We start from the raw sequence: 23,540 nt of genomic DNA on the forward strand, positions 1-23,540 counted from the left end.
TTTGCAAATGGCTTCAATCCCAACGAAACATTAGGTTTTTGCGAGAAAACTTTCTTCACTGGAGCGGCCGAAGAAGGATGCGTCGATCTAATCAGATTATCGCTTGATACGGGAGTTGATGTGGAACAGAGAGACTGCGAAGGCAATACCGCCTTACTATTGGCTCTCCGAAATTGGAGAGATAAGGATCCAACTCAAATATCTGAAAACAGACAAAAATGCGCGCTGATGTTAATAGATGGCGGGGCCAACGTCAACGTTAAAAACCGTCTGGAGTATACCCCGCTTTTATTCGCCATCTCCGCCAACTCCACCGTTATCATCAGGAAATTAATCGAAAAGGGGGTCGACGTTAACGCTAAGACCAGTAACGGAGAGACGCCCTTGTCCTTTGCCAAAGATAGGCAATTGGTAAATATCGCCCAATTACTGCTGGATAATGGAGCTCGAATATTCATAAGAGAAGAGTTGGAAGGAAGTGATTGGGACGACCAATCGACTCATCTCCTGATCGACGTGATTGAAGCGGGAGAGAAAGAAACGCTTCTGGATTTATTATCGAAAGGTGCGAAGATCAACGAGTGCTCGTATAGGGTAGAACACACGCCGCTTTCGTTCGCGATTTCTTTGAGAAATGAAGAAATAGCACTATGCCTGATAGAAAAGGGAGCCGATCCGAACGCCTGTTGCTGGAAAAACGATCCTTTGAGTAATAATCCCTTGGCAACAGCGGTCAGTCAGGGTTCTATGAGACTGGTTAAAATCCTACTCGATAAAGGAGCGGAAATCAATGTACGCGCTTTACTGAACGCCTACGAACATGATCGTAAAGAGATTGCCCAGGTATTTGCGCAAAAAGGCTTCGACCTCAACAAAACATTTTTTGGTTGTAACATTACTGTTCTTCACTTCGCGGTCAGGGAAAAAAACATAAAGGCGATTAAATTCATGCTTGAAAACGGGGTGGACACTGAACAGAAAGAATGTCATTTCAACTTTACCGCCTTAAATAGGGCTTGCCGCGACCTGGAGTCATTACCTGAGGATTCGGTAAAATGTCCGCTAATGCTAATAGATGGCGGAGCCAACGTCAACACCAAAGGCTACCTGGGGATCACCCCACTTATTTTCGCCTCTATGAGTAATTCCATCGTTGTCGTCAAGAAGTTGATCGAGAAGGGCGCCGACGTCAACGCCACGGACGACTTTGGTGACTCGGCATTGTCCGTCGCGGGAAAAGATGGATTTGAAAACATTATCGAGGTCTTATTGGACAACGGAGCTGGTATACATAAAGGAACCAGGCTGAAAAAACTTCCTTGGAGCGCTCCATCGACTGATGACGTCATCGGGGCCATTATGGCGAGGGACAAAGAAAAGCTCACGCTATTAATATCGAAATGGGCAGATATCAGTGATTGCTCGGCCAAGTATCTTTTCACGCCCCTTTCATTCGCGATTGAATTGAAGCAAGAAGAGATGTCTCTGATTCTCTTAGAGAAAGGAGCCGATGCGAATGCGGCTTGCATGCTAAGGTTTGAGCATCATACTCCCTTGGAACGAGCGACGCGTCTGGGTCTTATGACATTAGCAGAAGCCCTTCTCGATAAAGGAGTGAAAATTGACAAAGACGCGGCACTGAGCGCCTTAGACCATGATCGAAAAGACATCGTCGAGTTGTTTTTACAAAAAGGTTACGACCCTAATTATAAGTTAGATTCTTGCGGCCGCACTTTGTTGTTTTTCGCGGTCGCTAAAGGATGCGTCAATATTACCGAATTGTTGATTGAAAAGGGAGCTAATATTGAACACAGGGATTGTCGTCGTCATACCGCCTTAAACTGGGCTTGCCGGGAAATGGAGTTTAACCAGACTCTTTTCGACAAGATAGAAAAATGTGCGCTGGTACTAATAGATGGCGGGGCCAACGTAGACAAAGCAGACCAGGACCGGACAAGCCCACTTATGTTCGCCACTTCCGCAAATTCCAGCATTATCGTCAAGAAACTAATCGAGAACGGCGCCGACGTTAACTTCAGGAACAACTATGGAAACACACCGTGGTCTATCGCCAACACGAGAGGATTTGACCAGATCGCCAAATTCTTGCAGGATCATGGGGCAGAAATTCACAACCTTGGGTAGAGAGTAAGGGAGTCCTTAGGGTAAGAAGGGCAGTTATGAGAATAGAAATAAAATAAGTTTGATTGAATAAAAAGTTGTTTTTTTATCATCAAATCTGACAAGCGTAGACTAAATTGGGTGACCTCCTTTCGTAACCCCCTTTGATCTCCTCGCACAAATCGAAAGGTTAGTAGAGTTCTCTCTCTTCGAAAATGTAGTTGGAAGGTCATATGTGATCTCGGAGGGACCAGAATGACAGCCTACACCAATGCAATCATGTTGCCATTTCAAAACACCCAGCATGCTTAGCGATAGCGTGGGCCTACTCTTCGGGTGGCATCTAGTGGACAAAATAACAAAGTTTTCTTTAAGGCTCACAAATAAGATGTGGCAAATAGCAAGGGGTTTTTATGTTCACAAATAAGATGTGGCAAAAAGCGAGGCATGCGATAGATAAGGCTGCAATCTTAGGCCCAAGTAAAATAAAGCATAGTGGCGTTTTGCAATGTATTGATAGCTTCAGCTTCCGGCCACTGTGTATTGACAATTCTTTCGAACACGCAATATTATTCGAGGTTCCGCAAATAAGATGTTCATCTCATGTTCATTACACGTGTACGCGCCTGATTTACCCTAACATCCATATACGCGTTACAAGCGATTAACACGTGATAGACTCGGTTCCTAGTATTTGAGGCAACGTGAGTTCCATGTTTGATAGCCTCGACCTTGTTCATTTGGATGCACGTGTAATCGAGGAAGTTTAATCAGATTGTATTCTTTAACTATTTACTTTAAATACTCCTGGGTCGAATAATGAAACTGAACTTCCTTGTTGCTCGATTAACATAAAAAGGGAAGGCACGCTTCATTCTCGGGTATCGTACATTCGACATTCAACCGAAGTCCTGTCGGAATTAAGTTCTAGAAATGATGAGGGAATTATCTTTGGTGGTGCTCTTCCTGTCTGCATTCACGGTAAATATACCAATTTCAGCTCCAAAACTTCGTAGAACCTGGCGTATAAGTTAGGATATCGAAAGAACGATCTTGGAAAATTAAAAATTGTGAATGGAGAAAATTTATTGTTAGACTGCAAGAAAAGAATTGGGAGTTTTTCTAAAGTCGCACATGAAATAGACCCTTCGAAATAAGAACTGGTAAAAGTGAAATCAAATGTTGTAATCAAAGCTTTTCTTGAAGGTTTTGTTTGTAGATGGTGTTCAATCGAAGGATGACGTCAGGGAGGCGATCGAAGCGGGAGACGAACAGAAGCTATTGGATTTAATAGCGAATGGAACAGACATTAACAAGTGCCTGAATTCGGAGGGGAGAACACCCCTTTCTCTCGCAATTGGGATGAAGAATGAAGAGTTAGCCCTCATTCTCATAGAGAAAGGAGCCGATCTGAATGCAAGTTGCGCTGCAGAAAAACACCGTTCTCTACTAGCTGATGCGACGAAGGCGGGATTGAAGACGGTAGTTAAAGTCCTTCTCGATAAAGGAATGGAAATTTATGGGAAGTCATTCGTTATGACCGAACGGATATTTTAGAATTCTTTATACAAAACGGCTTCGACCATAACAAAGAATATGCTGTTTGTAACCGAACATGGCTTTTTCGGGCGGTCCATGACGGGAAAATAAATATAATTAAATTGTTGGTTAAAAAGGGAGCGGATATTGAACATAAAGACTGTCAGGGCTTCACAGCCTTAAACGGAGTTTGCTGGCATAGGGGTTTTTTACATCAGGAGGAAGCGGAAGAGAATCTACGAAGAGGTATGGAGTTACTAATAGATAGCGGAGCCAACGTCAACCCGGCCGACAATATTTACAAGATAACCCCACTAATGTGCGCATCCAGATGGAATTCCACCAGTGCCACCCCTGTCGTCAAGAAGTTAATCGAGAAGGGCGCCGACGTTAACGCCATGGACGAGAATGGAACCACACCGTTGCTACGAGTCGAAAATACCGATATCGCCGAAATTTTAATCAAGAATGGCGCCGATGTTAACGCCATGGACAAGTGGGGAAACACACCGTGGTCAGACGCCTCCAAATATGGGAATGAGAAACTCGCAAAATTATTCTTGGACCGTGGAGCTGACATCCACAAAGGGGAATCGCTGAGAAAAAAAGCTCGCTCAGAATAAATAATAAAGAAAAAGATAACAAAATAAATAAGTGAAGGAAAGAAATTAAGTTTGATTGAATAAATTGTTGTTTTGTTTTGTTTAACATTCATCTGACAAGAATAAACTTAATTGGGTGACCAGTTGGTGACCTCCCCTTCGTCCTCATAAGAAGAAAGGTAGCTTGGCATATTTAATTCAAAGATAAGAACCCAAAGTTATTCGAGTTCTCTCTCTACAAATGACTAGTCGACAAGGTCATGTGTAATGTCTGTTTTACAGAGTTTTGATGTATAGAGGGAAGCAGACGCTGACTCCCTCTCACATGGGAATACCGTACGCGTCTGTTGAGGGGCGTGACAATGCGCTGTTGTCACGGCGCACTACAGCCTTAAAGCAAGTAGTCCACTTAGCCTTGCGAAACCGTATCGTTACCGTTTTAAGTTCGTAAATCATCCGAAAGAGGACGCCCATTACCCAAGTTCGAAAGCATCGTTTAAGAAATGTTATCAGATGGCGTTCTGTTCGTATTTGGATACGTGACGTTACGTTAACGATACGGTTTCACAAGGCTTAGCGGACTACTTGCTTAAGTTTATCTTTGAGGGTTCTCAGGTCTTAAATGGATTCTTCGTCAGAAGACCCGGGTAATCAGCTACCAGACTAAGGGTTCTGTCAAACCGAATAAGAAAACCCTTTCGAGCAATCACCGTGTCAGCAGTTATCACTCTATCATATCCTTATCATGTCCACAGTGTCACAACCAATGTTGAACGTGTAACTTAACAATTTCATCCCTCTCAAATCATTACAAATACTTTTAAACAACAGAGTTTATCTTCTCCGAGGCAGATAATTGACTCAAAAGGCAGAGACTTTGAGAAATCATGAACAGGAAACGAAATTCAATGGTACAACCTCTTCAATTATATTTAAAAAAAAATGGGAGAAATTAAGCAAAAAATATAAAATTCGAACAATCGTTTTCAAATTAGATATATATATTACGTACATAAAAGAATTATTATTAATTACGTTAAAATGTAGTGAGTAAATAAAGAGAAACAATAGCTTCTATTTTCCGGCCACTGTGCGATGACAATTCTTTCGAACACACAATATGACTGTAGGTTCAGTTAATAGGATGTTAATCTCATGTTCATTACACGTGTATGCGCCTGATTTATTCCAACTTCAGTATACGCTTCACAATCACAAGCCATTAACACGTGCCAGACTCAGATGCCAGTCTCCGACATAACGTGGAGGCAACGTGAGTTTCGTGTTTGTTAACCTCGACCTTGTTCATTTGATATTTGGAAGCACGTGTAATCGAGGAAGTTTAAACAGACTGTATTCTTTAATTATTTACTTTAAATACTCCTGCTTCGAATAATGAAACTGAACTTCCTTGTTGCTCGATTAACATAAAAAGGGAAGGCAGGCTCCATTCTGGGATATCGTACATTCGACATTCAACTGAAGTCCTGTCGGAATAAAGCTTTCGAAATGATGAAGGAATTCTTGGTGGTCCTCTTCTTGACTGCATTCACGGTAAATATACTAAATTTCATCTCTGAAACTTCGCACTAGAACTTCGCGTAGAAGACAGAAAACTGAACTAAAACTAACACACTATGCGGGTTAGGATGCCGAAAGAACATCTTACGAAGAGTAGAAAAAATCAAAAATTTACGAATGGAGAAATTTTAATTTATTGTTAGTTTGAACGTTGCTTTTTCAGTTCCACATGAAAAAGCCTCTTCAAAATAAGGACTGGTTGAAATGAAATCAAATGATGTAATCAAAGTTTTCTTTAAGGTTTTGTTTGTAGATTGTTTTCGATCGAAGGATATCGTCAGCGAGGCGATTGAAGCGGGAGACAAACAAAACCTCTTGGATTTAATAGCGCGTGGAGTAGACATTGACAGTTGCCGGTATTGGGTGGACCGAACACCCCTTTCACTCGCAATTTGGAGGGAGAAAGAAGAGATAGCTCTCCTTCTCATAGAGAAAGGAGCCGATCTGAATGTAACTTGCGCTGGAAGACAACACCGTTCTCCACTAGCTGATGCGACGGAGGCGGGATCGAAGACGCTGATTTAAGTCCTTCTCGATAAAGGATTGGAAATTGACGACCAAGTTTTATGGCAAGCCATACGTTATGACCAAACGGATATTTTAGAATTCATTATACAAAACGGCTTCGACCCTAACAAAGCATATGGCGATTGTAACCGAACATCGCTTTATCAGGCGGTCTACTACGGGAAAGTAAATGTGACCAATTTTTTGCTTAAAAAGGGAGCGGATATTGAGCATAAAGACTGTGAGGGTTATACCGCCTTGAACTGGGCCTGCGGGTATCGGAGCGGTAATAGTCAGGAAGCAGACGACGCTTTACAAAGAGGTTTGGAGTTACTAATAGATAGCGGGGCCAACGTGAACACCGCCGACAATATTGACAAGATAACCCCACTGATGTGCGCAGTCGCGTGGGATTCAACCACACTCGTCAAGAAATTAATCGACAAGGGGGCCGACGTTAACGCCAAAGACATTTATAACCACACATTATTGCAACGAGTCCGAGATGCCGATATCGCCGAAATGTTAATCAAGAAGGGCGCCGACGTTAACGCCATGGACATGAAAGGAAACACACCATGGTCTAACGCCAGCAAAAGTGGAAATGAAAGAGTCGTACAATTATTGTTGGACCACGGAGCTGACATCCACAAAGGGGAAACGCTGAGGAAAAAGCTTGCTGAGAATAAACCGCAATGAAAAAAGAATAAGAATAAATAAGCGATGGAAATAAATCATAAAAATAAAAATTACGTATGATGAAAGAGAGCATTTCTTTTCTGTTATCTAGCAAGAATAAACAAAGATGGGTGACCAGTCTGTGACCTTCCTTAACCCCTTTGCCCACCCCCTCCCTCGTCCTCATACAAAGAAAGGTAGCTAGGCATACTTAATTTAAGAGATAAGAACCCAAATGTATTACAGTTCTCTCTCGCTCTATCTACAAGCTCGTGTGTAATGTCTCGTTTACGGAGTTGTGATGTATTGATGAAAGCAGACGCTGACTCTCTTCACATGGGAATACGGTAAGCGCCTGGTGAGGGGCGTCATGCGCTGTCGTTACGGCGCACTTCAATTTATCTTTAAACGTTCTCAGCTCCTATGTGGATTCTTCGTCAGACGACTCCTGCAATCAGCTACCAGACTAAGGGTTCTGTCAAACCGAATAAGAAAACTCTTTCACGTAATCACCGTGTCAGCGGCTATCACTATAACATGTTCTTATCATGTCTATAGTTTCAGTAAGGTTAAACGTGTAACTTAACAATTTCATCCTTCTCAAATCATTACAAATACTGTTCAACAACCGCTTATATCTTCCCCTAAAAGTTAATTGACTCTAGTCATGAACAGGAAACGAAATTAAATGGTACAATCTCTTCAATTATATTTAACCAAACTGGGAGAAATTAAGCAAAAATATGAAGTTAGAACAATCGTTTGCAAATTATAAATATAGTACATGAAGAATAATTACGTTTAAATTTAGTGAGTAAATAAAGAGAAACGATAGCTTCAATTTTCCGGCCACTGCAGTGTGTTGACAATTGACAAATTCTTTCGAACACGCAATATGACTCTAGGTTCAGTAAATAGGCTGTTCATTTCACCTGATTTATTGTAACTTCCATACACGCGTTACAAGCGATTAACACGTGACAGACTCGGATCCGAGGCAACGTGAGTTCCGTGTTTGTTAACCTCGACCTTGTTCATTTGGAGGGCTATGGAAATACGTGTAATCGAGGACGTTTAATCAGACTGTATTCATTAATTATTTACTTTACTCTTTCTGGGTCGAGAAATGAAACTGAACTTCCTTGTTGTTCGATTAACATAAAAAGGGAAGGCACGCTCCATTCTCGGATATCGTACATTCGACATTGAACCGAAGTCCTGTCGGAATAAAGCTCTCGAAATGATGAGGGAATTATCTTTGGTGGTGCTCTTCCTGGCTGCATTAACGGTAATATATACCTATATCATCGCTGAAACTTCTTACTAAAAGCTTCGGGCAAAACCTATGCGGGTCAGGTTGCCATCCTTTACACGAAAATAAGGTCTTACGAACTTGTCAAACCATATTAATTAAGGTGTCAACTATGACGTCACAATTTGAAAGTGGTTGACTTTAAAAATATCAACGATGACAAAAATTGAACGAATTGTTCTTCCTAAGACTTGGTCTTCAAAGTTCGAAAAGGGAAGTTTAATGTTGTGATTTTCTTTCAGGCTTTATTTTTAGATGGCGTTCAATCGAATGATGACGTCATCGCGGCGATTGATGAGGGAGACAAAGAAAAGCTAATGGCTTTATTTTCGAACGGGACAGACATCAACGGGTGCTTACAACCAATGGATGAAACGCCTCTTAATTTCGCAATTCTATGGAGTAAAGAAGAGTTAGCCCTCTTTCTAATAAAGATGGGAGCCGATCTGAATGCGAGTTGCGAAGGAAGTCATTTTTCTCCACTAGTTGCGGCGATGAAGACGCGATCGAAGACGCTGGTTAAAGTCCTTCTCGAAAAAGGAGTGGAAATTGACGACGAATTTTTATCGGACATCATACGGTATGACAAAATTGATATTTTAGAATTAGTTCTCCAAAACGGATTCGACCCTAACAAGGAGTGTAATAGTTGTAACCATACATGGCTTTATCCGGTGGTACTTTACGGGAGAGTAAATCTTACCAAATTGCTGCTTGAAAAGGGAGCGGATATTGACCACATAAACTGTGAGGGTACTACCGCCTTAAACTGGGCTTGCTGGAATCGGGATGGTAGTCAGGAAGCGGACGACAATCTACAACGTAGTTTGGAGTTTTTAATAGAGAGCGGGGCCAACGTCAACACCGCCTACAATATTTCGGAAAAAACCCCACTAATGTGCGCTGCCGCGTGGGGTTCCACCACTCTCGTCAAGAAATTGACCAAGAAGGGCGCCGACGTTAACGCCATGGACAAGGAAGGAAACACACCATGGTCTCTCGCCAGCAAATATCGGAATGAGATAGCTGCGAAATTTTTGTTGGACCATGGAGCTGACATCCACAAAGGGGAAAAGCTGAGAAAAAAGCTCGCTGAGAATAAACCACAAAGTAGAAAGTAAAAGGATAATGAAGGGAGTAAACTAAATCATGTGAATTAATAAATTACGTATGCTTAAACGAAGAAATTTATTTTTTATCTGATATCTGTTATCTGACAAAAATATGCGTAGATGGGTGACCAGTCGGTGACCCCTTTCTCCGTCCCCCCTTCCGTCCTCATACAAAGACAGGTAGCTATGCATATCTAATTTTAAGATGAAAACCTAAAGGTATACTTATGGAATATATCTTATAAACTTATGCTCGGACTAGAGAAGTTTGTTTCAGGGGTAGCATATTCTATACCGCTAACACGAGAGACACGTTTCATGTGGGGACGTCAAATTCACCCTAGTATTTGGTTGGGCAAAGACTTTAGGTGCCATATTGTTATCGGCAAAAGAACGTTAATTTACACGTAACTTCGCACCAAGCAAAAACATAAATATTTGCAATCAATGATGCCCACCCATCAACAGCGTTTTCGGATTGCTAACTACGCAATCACCCCACAATAAAAACCCTTCCTGCAAGAAGGAAGTAAGCCCATTTCAATTATAGATGGCCAATAGGAAACATTTCTTCTTATCCGTCTTGGGAACCAGAAACTTTCTTAAACTTCCTCACGTCTTATTTGATACTAAATTTTATAATTGAATAAAATATTTACGAATTATAATACTATACTGAAAATAAGATCAACTTAAAAAAAAACAATAAAACGTGGTCTCTTGGGGTACCTAACGTTAAAATAATTTCGTTTAAGAACTTTCAAAAGTGTCAGGTAAAAGTATTTTAATTAATTTGCGCCATGTCAGCGCAGCTAGCTACGATCCACGAAATGTTGTCATAATGTCAGATCATCCTCTTAATCTGCCAGGGTACATATTGTGAAATTGTTTTTGCAGGATAATCTTTATGTTTATTCGAAGAACTAATCTTCTTAACTGTCAGATTCAGCTGTAACTAGAACTTCAGAAATACAATGACAGAAGCAGTACTACAATTATACACTTAGTCGAAGGTATAAATAGTAAATCTGGCTGTCCATTGAAATCAAAAAACAACCCGACTATGAGTGGGTTCACGTATTTTAGCATTGTCGTCGTGTCTTTGAGCATCGTTTGGCTTTCGCCCGAAGTCGGAGCCTGCAAGTTTATGACGTTATCGGGGAAATGTGGAAATATAACCGAGAAAATGATGCGGATGCTCTATTACTGCTGCCGTAAGTCAAGACAAGTCCTCATTCGCTTAATCTACGCGTTACTTCAAACCATTTCGTAGCCTTAAGAAGTTTTCAGACGATACAACTTTTGACCCAGATGGGTCAAAAATTTTGAGTCAGCAAAAATTGGTAGAGTGATCAATTTATAATTTGGTGATACAATTTGTCCCACCAACTTCTGTTCACATGTCCCAACTAGTTTACCCAACACAAGTTGACACTTCTAAATCAGTTAAAATGATGTATCGTGTGAAAAGGCCTTAAGTTCGGCCTTAAAGTTCTCGCACTACATTGTCCGGACTAAGACTTCTTGGCAAAAGGGTTGTAATCATATAATAAGTTGAAGCAGGACTGTATAGACTTAGTCTACTTACAATCTTTATGAGGCTGTAGACCCCATACTAATACCTGACTGAAGGAAAGGGGAAGGGCTTAAAACTTTGTTAAATCGCCCGCTTCACCTTCCTGGCTTTTCATTGGCTCATATTCAACCATATATAGGACAACCGTCGACCCTAGGTCTACTAGTTCAGAACACGACTGGGTTCAGCACTCATAGGTCGCGTAAGTCGAGGCACAGGTAGCTAGCCAAGTCAATATCACGAGAGAGACACGGTTACAAATACAATACGCGTGACGTCAAAAGTGATGATTTCTACAACTCCTCCCCTTTAATTGAAGCAGAAAGGCCCATACAGAAAATGACCCGTTAAATATTCCAAGAATAAGAAATCTATACATTCTTGCTGCATATATATTTTCAGAGGGTTATGCCGGATCGCAAAATGAAACGTTTTCTAACTGTGAATTAGAAAACTACGCCTATTCGGTAAGCTATGAGTATTTTGCCAATGAAAATTTCATATGAAGTGTAAATTAGAGACAAATTAAACAAATTATATTGTAGCTGGCTAAACCCTTCTCGAAATGCAAGGAATTTGCGCCGGGAAGCGAGAACATTGGCGATTCCGGCAGAGACAACGAAATTGCCGTTCGACTATTCATGTGCAATAACCATAAAAAACTTGTTAGTTTAAGAATTCAAATTTAAAAAAATACTTGAACGCGTATCTCAAGGGATTTTCAGTGTCACTTAGCCGTGGCAATTTCTTAACGTCTGACGCTCGAGTGGCACTCAAACTTAAAACTAATTTTAATTCAAGATATATTTAATTTCAGGATATTCCGAATTTGGCGAAGTGTTTTCTACGTCACGTTGGGAAAGAAGAAAACCCAGATATTGACCCGCTGTATTTCGAGGATTACACAATTAGTGTTCTTACGGTAAATGAATATCCCTTTTCATAAAATATTATACCGCTATATTTAAGTATTAATAATTTAATATATCGTTTTTTTCAGAATTGTTACCATTCAAGTTACAAGTCCGCTCCGAAGCTCTTCCCAGAACACTTTAATTAATAATTAGCAACAAATGAGAATACGCGTATATAGTAGGCGTATATAGCGGTCGAAGGCAGGAAGTCTTCATTATTCGATTTCTAGCAATAAACCAAATTATATCTAATAATATGCCTTAATAAATAAAACTTCAAATAAATGCATTGGATGTAACGTGTTCTTGCATGTGGATGTTCTTTAGGGGCGTGGTCTACTGTAGTACCGCTTTTTCAGCTCCACTGGACAGATAGGGGGAATCTGGAGTGTTCTATTATTAGAAGTTTATTCAGTATAGAAGTCTGCGCAACGTTGCGGGTCACGTGCCTATTTTTCCGCGTTACTTAACTGCGCATGACCGCTGCGAAAAACGTTATTTTCCAGCGTAATCGCCGGCAGATGCTAAATTAATTTCCTCAATGATTTGACATCTTACATACATGGAGTAGAATACCTTAAACTTACAATTTAAACATCAAATTCGAAGAATGGTGGTCATGTAAGTCAGGGACTTGGGAGCCTCGTAAAAACATGTTTTAATCTCAGAAACTTTGGTGTGACGTCACCCATGCTACTTGCCCGTAGAACCAAAGCGGTACCAAACATGGCCGCCAACTACCAGAGCTAAGCCCGTGACGTTTTACCTAGGCACTGACGTCACAACTGAAATAGCTCTATTAGGTTTGGCCAAGAAGTTATATCAGTATCTCAGAGAGAAGATATAAATTCGCCAGATTTCCAGCTTTATCTCCAGTCCTAACGTAGGTCCGCAGTCAATCCCCGTCTCTAAATTACAACCAGCATCTCATTGGTTCTTGAAAACTCACGTCAGCGCGACGACGAGAGTGAGGAAAATTTCCGACTGACGAGAGCGAAATAGCCCGGCGCCTCCTTTTACGTCCCCCCTTGTATTTTGAAAGGGGGACTGGGACTATGGCGCGCGAATACAAAGGCATCTTATATCTTCTCTCTGAGATACTGATATAACTTCTTGGTTTGGCAGTTTGGATTTATCTTCTCTCCTTTGTTGCCAAGCGCTGATGGATGACCTTTTATAATATCGACTCCATTAGTTGAAAGACATAAGATAAATATTCCTTCGATTAACATTAGATTAAGCTTCTAAATTATGTTTATAAAGTCGTGTATACTTTGACTGTGCGTGATACCAGTTATAATTACAACATCATGAATAAGTCCATTAATATGATAATAGCCTACCGTTCTCGCATTAGTATCAGTTAATGTAAACAGTCTCAACCTTTCGCATTACCCTAATCGAAAAACCATATTCAACTAATTACAACATATCATCAAGAAGTCAAAATTATCATTTTTCTGTAATTAAGCAAGGAGCGTTCCGCCTATACTTCGCTTCCACGTAAAATATTGGCTATGAATAAAACATTGGGGCCATTTTTTATCTCTCTGTCTGACTATATAATAACAACGTAGGTTATGAGAACAGAGTTTCGGGTGAGTTTGAGGAACACGAAAAACAAGCTCCGACCTCGTACCTGGAAAGACTGAGTTGGAAGGAACGCTGGCTTTTGGCGTCGCTTAATTCTTGGCTCACATTGAGAAAGAGGGTTCAAACGTGAAAGACTTGAATTTACCTCTTTTGGATTTCAGAGCACTTTATTATCAACAATTTGTCTAGTTTTTTCGCCCAATACGACCAAAATGTTTGGTGGAAATACGTTGGCCGTTGTTAATCAAGGTGACTCCCCTAGACTCAGCGAGATTATTTGAAGGCCAATAATAGACTTAAGGCCTTATCAGGCGATGCAACGTTTCGACTCCTTTAGATGAGTCAACTTCAGTTGAGTAAACTAGTTAGGTCGTATGAACAGAAGTTGGTTTTACAAGTTGAATCACCAAAAAATTTATCACTCTACAAATTTTTGCTGACTCTTTGACCCATCTATTTGAGTCAAAAGTTGTGTCGTCTGAAAAGGCCTTACTCTTCTTTCAATATAATCTATATTACGTAAATTTTTTCTATCAAGCCTTTTTCTGCATTTGGAATTAAAAAGTTTATTTGATAATCCTGCCACGCAGTTTTTACATCTTTCGACGCAGTAACAAGTCGCGACGCAGTAATGGAGTAACATTGATTTATCGAGCTACGCTAACACAGGTAAATATAATATGATGTAGTTTTCTTGTTCATTATTTTGGTCCGAAAGAGTTAACCGTTTAGAATAGCGGGCACAAAATTATATCGAACGACAGAGCAGCAGCAGCGAAGAATTAGTCTTCTTTCGTTTCTAGATTGTGGATTAGAATTTTCAGCGCTAATAAACTGTAGAATCTTTACAGATAGCGATGTCTCTCGAGACGGTTAAGCTGAGTACAATACACACGGTATGATGATATATTTACATTTTATAATAACTTTCAGAGAGAAAAATACTAATGCGCTAAACACCCTACACATTCTCCGCATCAATTGTCAAATTTAAGTTGTTTGTTTATTTGATTTATGTTATTTATGCGCCGTCACATTTCGTTCGTTTTCCAATTGGACAAAACTGCACGCTGACTCAGAAAAATTAATTTTGGTTTAATTTCAATCATTCTCTTTCAGTTTTATCCTTTAATTCATCAGAGTGAACGAGGCGATCCCGCTCAACCCTTGATACAAGACTACGATGGAATTATTGCCGAAATCATGATCGCAATAACGAGATATCTCAAGTAAATTTTCTGATTGATAAAAACGATCTCCAATACTCGTTGCGTTGTTTATTTAAGTTAGGGCTCACTACGGTTTAGCTCAATTTGAAGGCTATGGCGGATATTTGATACAAGTCCATTGGGAAAGTTCGTCCTAATTCTAGCGACTGGGATTTCTAGCCAATGGGTTTCTGTTCAATGAGGGTATACCAAATGGCATAGCTTGTCGGTCGTTCAAAAAGATTTAAGCATGCAGTGCCGGATCAACACCCTCGGGGTCCCCTAGGCACAAGTGGAAAAATCCGGCACAGGATTTAACAGATAGACGCAAGATGTTTTTTATGCTTTGAGAAATATACAGGGTGTATCAGAAAGGGACGGTGGTAGGTACAGGGTGTATATATGAGGGACTTTAGTGGGAAATGTTCTAAGACATTAAGAAGCTAAAATCCACATTTTCAAGCATTATAACATAACAAAACCTTATAACAGTCCATCTTCTTAACCAAACTTTATATTCCTACATTTAAAACATCGATGTCGATTAAAATTGATTTTTTTTTTATTTTCAGCTTGACGTATCAGCATGTGTACGATGTAAGACATTCATTACGATCAACAAAAGCTTGATGGCGACGCGACAAAGAATACTTTAAGCTTTTTGTAGAAATACATATAGTCAGGGGAGAGTTGTTAATTTTTCGGTGTTACTTGGCGGAATTAGCCAAGTTTGATTTTATAAGTGAAATATGTTAAAAACATGATAAGCTATCGATTTAGACTTGTCTTCAAAATTTCATCAGCTGAAATTAATTAGTTTTAACTCTTTCAATTAAACGAAAAATTCACTTTTTTGTTGCTGGAACTTTGTGAATTCAAGAGCTCGGTGTTTAAGTTTGGAATATTTTTCAACATGTTTTATTTTGCACACAATACGAACAACTTTCTACGCCTATCTTAAAATTATATTTCAGCTAATCAAACAACTAATATGATACATTATGCATTAACTAAACTGAAATTAAGTGAATAACTATCTCATTAAATGTTTAATAATCCAAAAAATGAAAAATAGTTCAAAAACACCAAAAATGCTTAATAATACCCCCGAGTAAAATCCCTTAAAATCTCGAGTAAATCCTTTCTATTCATATGAGAACGTTCTTCAAAAGCTAAAAGTTCGAACATCCGAATGCAAAGGGAACGGAGCCTTTCTTCAAAACTACATTAAGCAAGTGCTTAACTTGCTCTCTTTTATCCATGCAGCGCCAACTGGAAGCTTCATTTAGCAACCCTAGAAGAAATGTGTATATACTTTCACGCCCACGATCAACAAAATTACGGTCGCTGGGCACCTTTATACATAGCTGACATGAAAGAGCTAGAAATTGAAGATCCCGAAACTTGGAGCTTTTTAAACAATGGCAACTTTGTTATTACCAAAGGTAAAGTTCCATTCACTTCATTAGATCCTGACCATGCAATTGGACAGGAACATAAGAAAATGAAGATCAGAGGCGGAGTCGTTGGAATAACAGGAAACCCTACAGCTCTCCAAAATTACTTCACAATTGCACCACTGTTAAGTTCGATGGTTGAAAAATTTAAGAAACAAGCAGGCATAGAAAATAGAACCCCTTCATCGCTTCACCATGAAAGCTATGGAAATAAAGGATATAAAATTGTTAAACATGCCATAAGTATATCCTTAGCAATTTCCAAAGAAGGCAATCCATTTCTTGACGATGATATCCATAATTTGATGACATTTGCCGTACCGTCTACCGAAATCGCAAATGACATTTTGAATAGGGATGAACTTGGAAAAGCAGCTTTCTCCAAATTTGTCGAAGAAAGACTTATTCAACGTTCCGTGGGGTTTTGGGATTCACAAAAACGAAACAAATATAAATATTTCAAGGACTTCGGATCTCAAACCACCATTAAAGTCAAAGGTGATCTCCAAACTCTTAAGGAAGAGAGAAGCCTAATCTCAAGACTATTGGTTGTTGCAAAGGCAAGACCAGATCTGGCCGCGAAAGATGCCATTGGGGAATACGAGTTTCAGGTGTCACCTCCATCACTTTTCAATCCCGACGGCACTATGCACACGCTAGCTAATAAACACGAACTTAAAACGGAAATCTTAAAGCTGCCACTACCAGAAGTCCTAAACATCTATGGCCGTACACTTCCTGAAAGAAAGGTCCTCATTATTGATGCCATGTGCGTCGTGCAATCCTTCCAAAGCTCTAAGGATATTACCTCGGCACAAGAACTCTCAGATAAATTTGTGCAAAAAGTTGAGCGCATGGGTTTTATGTACGACGAAATAAGGGTACTGTTTGATCAATACGTTGTGGCTTCTTTGAAAGATGCAACACGTTCTAAGAGGATTGGGAAAAATACAGCCGTCCACTACCACGTAAACGACGCAACCAAATTTCATAACGTGAAAAAATTTCTTCTCCATTCTGAAACGAAGTCCGAATTGACTTCTTATCTTTCGGATAAATTATTGTCTTATTTTAAAGACAGTGAGACGATCTTAGTAGTTTCTCATCATAATCTGATTTCGGCGAATCGTCCATTGGAAGATGTTTTTGCAAGCCAAGAGATGAGACACCGTCGTCATTCATTGGAAGAAGCAGATCAGCAAATTATTCTTCACGCCCAAGACGTTGCGAGAATAAGTCCCAGAGGCACTCAATCAACTGGATGTATATTCGCTAGACGCTGATGTTCTAGTGTTCCTCACAGGATTTTACAAAGATATACCAACTAGTACAACGATGATCCGAATCAAAGACCAATATAAAATTAACGACTTCTACTACAGACTAGGACCAAAAACAGCCTCAGCGTTGATCGGTTGGTATTGCTTTAAAGGCTGTGATAGTACGGGATGTTTCGCAACCAAAGCTCTTAAATCCCACTTCAAAACCTTAATGGCATGTGATGACAGCATCTTGGATGTATTTGCCCTTTTTGGAACCAATGCCCTTATATGTCATGAAATCGTTGCACAAATGGAAAGGTACGTCTGCCTTCTCTACAAAACGAATGCAGATCATTCCTTTGAGTCTTTGAAAGACCTTCGTTGGGATATGTTTGCCAAATCCGGAAAGGAAGGAATGCCACTTCCACCAACAATGGCTACCTTGATACCACACATTAAGAGAGCTTATTTACAAAGCTTAGTGGTTAAAAAATCTAACACAACAACGCCAAACTTTCCCAAACCAACGGAGTTCGGTTGGGAGGAAAGGAATGGTGTTTTCCATCCACAGCGGTGTACGTTGCCTCCAGCACCAGAAGCTCTTTTAGCTTTGCGAAAATGTTCTTGCAAGAAAGGCTGTCATGGTAGATGTGGTTGCTTCAAGAACAATTTGAACTGTACAGACCTTTGTAGTTGCAACGAATCATGTCATAACAGAAAAATTATTGAAAATATTGAAGAAGAGACTTGCTAATATGAACTTTTTATGAGTTGCACATTGCAATTTACCTGATTAAAACGGTTTTAAAAATTCACTTTTAAGCATAAATAACCAAAAATATTGTTAAATATACTTTACTTGGTAAAATTTAGTTTATTTAAATATAATGTATTATGTTGCTTAGAGTGTGTGTAAGATAGGTAAGTAGTGTTAAGCGTATGGGAAGCGTAGCGAAGTTAAAAGCTTTAGGTCTAAGAATCAGAAAGTTACAGCAACAAAAAAGAAAATTTTTCGTTTAATTGAAAGAGTTAAAACTAATTAATTTCAGCTGATATAATTTTGAAGACAAGTATAAATCGATAGTTTATGATGTGTCTAATCTATTTCACTTATAAAATCAAACTTGGCTAATTTTGCCAAGTAAAATACAAGTGTCTCCTGACTAATAGATATCTTCTACTCGGAATCTAAAAGATGCCATAGACCCCACACTAATATATGATTTTATGTAAGGGGAAGGGCTGAAAACTTCGACAAAGCGCCCGCTCCTCCTCCCTGGCGTTTCATTGGCTATTCACCCTAGGTTTACTCGTTCACACAACGCGAGCATAACTTGTCTACATTCGGGTTCGGCACGGATAGGTCGAGAGTTACGTCAACGCCACTTATACTTTTGGTGTGACGTCATGGGTGACGGTTTCTACATCTCCCCTTTAGTTCAAGTAGAAAGGTACAGAAGATGGCAAGTTAAAGATTCCAAGTAGATGGTGCAGGTAACCAGGAACAAAATTAAAAATGCCTCGTAGCCTTTTTGAAGCTTTTGTCGCATTGCAATCAGAGATTGAGTACCAATACATGACGCCTTCGCAGTTTTTCCTCTCCCTAAGCGTTTACGCCTATATTTAAGGAAGAAGAAGCTTGGGACATGAGGACCTACCCGCAGGTTCTATCATACAATCGTTTGGAGGACTATGGATTTACGACTGAAATCTACTACTCAAAAGTCACCATGTTTTCGCAAATATCTCGAACGCAACGTGGAAGTTTTCTCTCCAATATATTCACGATACCTTCTTGGGTAAGTTATATAACGTGATAAATAGGCCCAGAGATTTTACGGTTTTTGAGGCAATCATGACGTAGCTGGGAAATCGATAATACTTTGCGTGTTATCGATTAGTCGATTCGTGTTTCAATTCGAGCATTGCAAAGTCACATATAATTCTTGATTTCAGTTTCTCGGATTAGTTTTTCTGGCCATTTTGGTTCTTTCGGCGTTAACGAAGGCTTTCGAAAAGTCAAACGAATTTGGATCTTACATGTGGATGTATTTTGCACCACTCTTTCAGCAAAGTGAGAAAACCGTACACAATTACCATTCTTATCGACAGTATAAGTTTCTCCGTTGTTGTCCTATTTTTTCAATTTCAGGTTTTCCGGTGAAAATTGTCCACCGCGTTTCGGCGCATTTGCTAAATATCTGGTACGCGACTTTGATTGTCCTGAACATGCTTGTGTTGGGTTATATTACCGCCGATGTCTTAGTGGGACAAACAATCATCATGAACCATTTAAGCGATATCCTGAGAGTTAAAAACCTGATGTACACGTCAATTATCTCGGACGCCATGGAAGACTTTTTTAAAGTAATTTTATGGCTTAGCAAGTGAACATTACGATGAGTTTTGAACGTTGTTCTCTATTAGGGAATACCCGGAATTGAAGGAGAGAAAATTCGAGAAAAGGCTTCTTATGATATGGACTACGATCGTTTCAAGAAAGTGGTGAAAGGTGAACTTGTTTACATCGACTGGCACGACGATTTGACTGAACTCAATGGATTTTGCGAAGATGAACTAAGTGTGAAGAAAAATGACGGTCCTTTGCTGTACCAATCGCCTTTCCCCTTGAAAACGGATGCAGTTGGATTTTTCTTGTCTCGAAACCACTCCATTGCCAAGGACACAATGCGAGGAATAAATAGAATGTAAGCATGTGCTAGTCAATTCCAAGTTCATCGCCCATTTGTTAGACAATGAAAGGTCATCTAAATAGTTGATTGACAAATCTTCAGGGGTGTTGAGACGAAACGGTAATAATTCGCCTGGAGTTATTAACCGATACCACAAATACCAATAGTCCCTTGGGATTAATCCCGATAAGAATAGTGCAGCACTTCTGCTAATAATTTGTCCAACTGATTTCGATTCTTCCGTTTGCAGTTTGCGTTACGCCGCTTCATCGTGCCTGTGTGACGAAGCGATCAAGAAGGCGTACGCGTGGATGAACACCAGATGTGTCACGACAGAGAACCACGTCCATGACGGAGATTACGCCGATAAGGAGAGCGAAGCGCGCCTATTGTTCAGCATGTTCCTCGTTAGTCTAATGCCGGCATGCCTCGTTGTGACATGCGAAATCTGTTACAAACTATGCCCGTGTTTCAAACAACGTTCGACTAGAAGACAAGGCGTCGCAAAAAGATGGTGCGATTAACCATTTGGACTTAAAAATGGCTACGACAAGCGGCACTCACAGGACGTCCTCACTTCAGCATGCTATATTAGAAGACAAACACCGCGCAGTGAACCCCCAGAAAAACATCATACCATAGTTTATGTGTACCAAAGTTAAATTTTATCGAAATAAATACTTCTGAGCATTGGCTTTTCTCAAAACCGACTTGGCCTACAAAATTTATCCCTGAAACGATTATACAGGCCGTGTTTTTGAAAGGTCCATCAATAATGAAGGGGCGTGTTTATTGGGTCCAACTCAACGGAAAGTATCAAAGAACATGGAGTGTACAACATTTGGTTAAGGAGATATGCCCCCCCCCCCCAAACATTGGCCCCTAAAACAAGGAAATATCCAGCAATGTAGAGTAAGACTTTAATCAGAGTTTCCAGCTTGTTTTTTTAAAACTTTTAGACAATTTCAATAGCTTTCAATCGTTGTACTTTCAAACGTTTAGCACTTTTACTCAGCAGAAGGGCGCGAATGTGTAGAAGTATGCCTACAACGGGAATGTCTAGTCAATCCCTGTACAATAGTTCTATTTTAGAAGAACTACTACGGGCAGACGTACCAAAAAGCGTCAGATATATTTTCAAATGTCTAAAATTTATTTAAGCTGGGGTGCAATTGTATAAATCAAGATTAAATAAAAGAGTGGTCTCTTTACTTCAGTCATTCCAGACTAAACAGCTTATCACAAAATAGGCCACCCATAAAAAGCCACCGCCATTTGCTATGACCCACGTACTATATCCACTTCCGCGCAGTACACAAAGGCGTGAGCCAAAAGGTCATACCACTGACACCGTGATACTTAGTCTTCCCCGAAAAAAGGTGGGCACCCATAGGCATTAAGTTGGGCTTCAACGTTACCCCTCCGTTACGAGTCCTTTTGTTCAGTAGTGCTTTTAAAATTCCGCCCATTCGAGTTTCCCATTGGCAGTTTCGAATTTTGGGTCTCTCCTCTGTTGCCAAGCGCTGGATGACCTTTAACATTATGGACTCGATTCATTGGCAAGCGCGAGTTAATTATTCCTTTGATTAACCGGTAGCTTGCTTCTAGATTATGTTTATCAAGTCGTGTATACTTTGGATGCGCTTGATATCCGTTATAATTACAATACCACGAATAATTTCGTTAATATGATAATAACGTCCGTTTCATGATATGGAATATCGCGTGTAAAATGGTGTAAACATGTTTAACCTTTCGCTAACCCTAATCGAAAAAAAAAACATGTTCATCCAATTACAACAACCTCTCAATAAGTCATAAAGGCGGAGAGGGGTCAGTATTGGATATGAATAATACATTCAAGAAATTTTTATCTACCTGTCCTGTCTGAATACATAATACAAGGTAGGTTGTGAGAAGAGATTCTGAATCCCTTTGTGGTGTGTATGCGGAACACGAAAAACAAGCTTGGTGAAGAACTGTCAAGAAACGATTCCGACCTCGCGTCTGAAAAGACAGACAGGGTTGCCACAGTACCTGGAAATCCTGGAAAACCTGGAGAAGTCAGGGAATTTTGAAGTTTCAGCAAAGTCAGGGAATTTGATTTTAGTGGGTAAAATTTCTGGGGATAAGTCTTTGTTGAAAGAGCAACGAAAGTTTCTCCTCATCCTAATCTCTTAACACAGAAAACTCAAGAGCAATCCTTAAAAATGCTGTCTAGAATAGTTTTTATAAAGTAAATGCCTTTAAAAAAATCTCTTGAACTGTTATTTATTTTATTAAAATGTTTCTTAATGATTTTGGTGCAACAAATACATTGGATATAAACTTAATGTAGATCGAGTTTATTTAATTATAAGAACTTAAAACGTGCTCCAAACATTCACACTTTTGGCCTAAAAAAGGTCAGATAAAAATCTCAGAAAAAGGTCAGGGAAAACCTGGAAAAGTCAGGGAATTTGGTTCTGAAAATTCTGTGTCAGCCCTGGCAGAATGTAGCTAGCGTCCAGGCTGGCTTTAGTGGCGGGTGTCGCTGAGTTAGTTCTTGGCTCACTTTCTCAGCACTCTCATTGAGGAACAGGGCTCAAATATATAGCACCATAATTTTCTTTTGGATTTCAGAGAACTTCATTATCAACAATTTCTTAATTTTTCTTTTACGACCTAAATGTTTGGTGAAAATATGATGACCAGGCGATTCGACTGACTTCTATTGATTTGTGGCATAATCTTCTTTCAATAAATCCATATTTTAGTCTATGTATAGGGGCTACTTGAAATTAAAATGTCGACCACAAGTAGATATACTAATCCGTAATCGTAATTTTCCTTGTTTATTATTTTGGTCCGAAAGTGTTTGTCGTCGCTTAGAGTAGCGGACACAAAGGATATCAAACTGCCATACGAGCGGCCGAGCAGCTAAGAAATCGGTCTTCTTTCGTTCCCAGATTGTGGATTTAAAACTTTCAGAGCTAATTAAGCACAATCTTTGAAGATGGCTGTTGATCCTAAGACAGTTAGGCTGTTAACAGCATTGCCGGTAAGATGTATTTAGATCTTATAAACATTTTTATATAGAGAAAAATACGTTCCAGTAAATTGGCACAATTTATAGTCGTCGACTGATCCCTACCCTCGTTATCTTACCAACTGACGTTAAGCACCCCTCATCCTTTACTAAGCACAATCCATCAATTTGGATCACGTTCTTTACAATTCGTTTGTTTTTGAATAGCTTGGCTATATCATCATATATAGGGTCAGTATGCATAACTGTGGACACTTTTTGCATAACCTTGAATAACTTCCGTTGCTTATATGTTAGACTCAAAATTAAAAAAGCAATGGAGAGAAGCATTCTTAAGACACATTCTCACAATTTTTC

The 23,540-nt window shown here is 39.7% G+C and overlaps 3 protein-coding genes and 1 long non-coding RNA gene across 4 annotated transcripts in view; 3 read left to right on the forward strand and 1 right to left on the reverse strand.

Moving 5' to 3' along the window:
- The window catches only part of LOC149647376 (uncharacterized), a 198,749-nt gene that overhangs the window by 160,524 nt on the left and 14,685 nt on the right, over nucleotides 1-23,540 (reverse strand). The gene's annotated exons all lie outside the window — the stretch shown is intronic.
- Nucleotides 4,504-7,049, forward strand: LOC149647395 (putative palmitoyltransferase ZDHHC13). The gene is made up of 4 exons (XM_089849649.1): nucleotides 4,504-4,519; nucleotides 5,461-5,535; nucleotides 6,097-6,318; nucleotides 6,385-7,049. The coding sequence occupies exons 1-4, from the start codon at nucleotides 4,504-4,506 to the stop codon at nucleotides 7,047-7,049; spliced, it is 978 nt and encodes a 325-aa protein (XP_089705775.1).
- Nucleotides 18,851-19,853, forward strand: LOC149647396 (uncharacterized). Its single transcript, XM_089849650.1, has 4 exons — nucleotides 18,851-18,956; nucleotides 19,091-19,261; nucleotides 19,419-19,536; nucleotides 19,615-19,853. The coding sequence occupies exons 1-4, from the start codon at nucleotides 18,948-18,950 to the stop codon at nucleotides 19,851-19,853; spliced, it is 537 nt and encodes a 178-aa protein (XP_089705776.1). The 5' UTR covers nucleotides 18,851-18,947.
- LOC149647397 (uncharacterized) lies at nucleotides 20,091-20,693 on the forward strand. Its single transcript, XR_016371814.1, has 2 exons — nucleotides 20,091-20,170; nucleotides 20,406-20,693. It is a non-coding gene; the product is annotated as an uncharacterized LOC149647397 (long non-coding RNA).

This window comes from Phalangium opilio, unplaced genomic scaffold (genome assembly GCF_054372755.1).
Source record: "Phalangium opilio isolate 3A_F unplaced genomic scaffold, DU_Popi_V2 ptg000089l_1, whole genome shotgun sequence".
Classification (NCBI taxonomy): domain Eukaryota; kingdom Metazoa; phylum Arthropoda; class Arachnida; order Opiliones; family Phalangiidae; genus Phalangium; species Phalangium opilio.

Coding starts and splice junctions, on each gene's coding strand:
- LOC149647395 (XM_089849649.1), top strand. Junction 5,536..6,096: donor CGACATAACGTGGAGGCAAC/GTGAGTTTCGTG, acceptor TTTTGTTTGTAG/ATTGTTTTCGATCGAAGGAT. Junction 6,319..6,384: donor TTGCGCTGGAAGACAACACC/GTTCTCCACTAG, acceptor TTCTCGATAAAG/GATTGGAAATTGACGACCAA.
- LOC149647396 (XM_089849650.1), top strand. Junction 19,262..19,418: donor TATTCACGATACCTTCTTGG/GTAAGTTATATA, acceptor TCTTGATTTCAG/TTTCTCGGATTAGTTTTTCT. Junction 19,537..19,614: donor TGCACCACTCTTTCAGCAAA/GTGAGAAAACCG, acceptor TTTCAATTTCAG/GTTTTCCGGTGAAAATTGTC.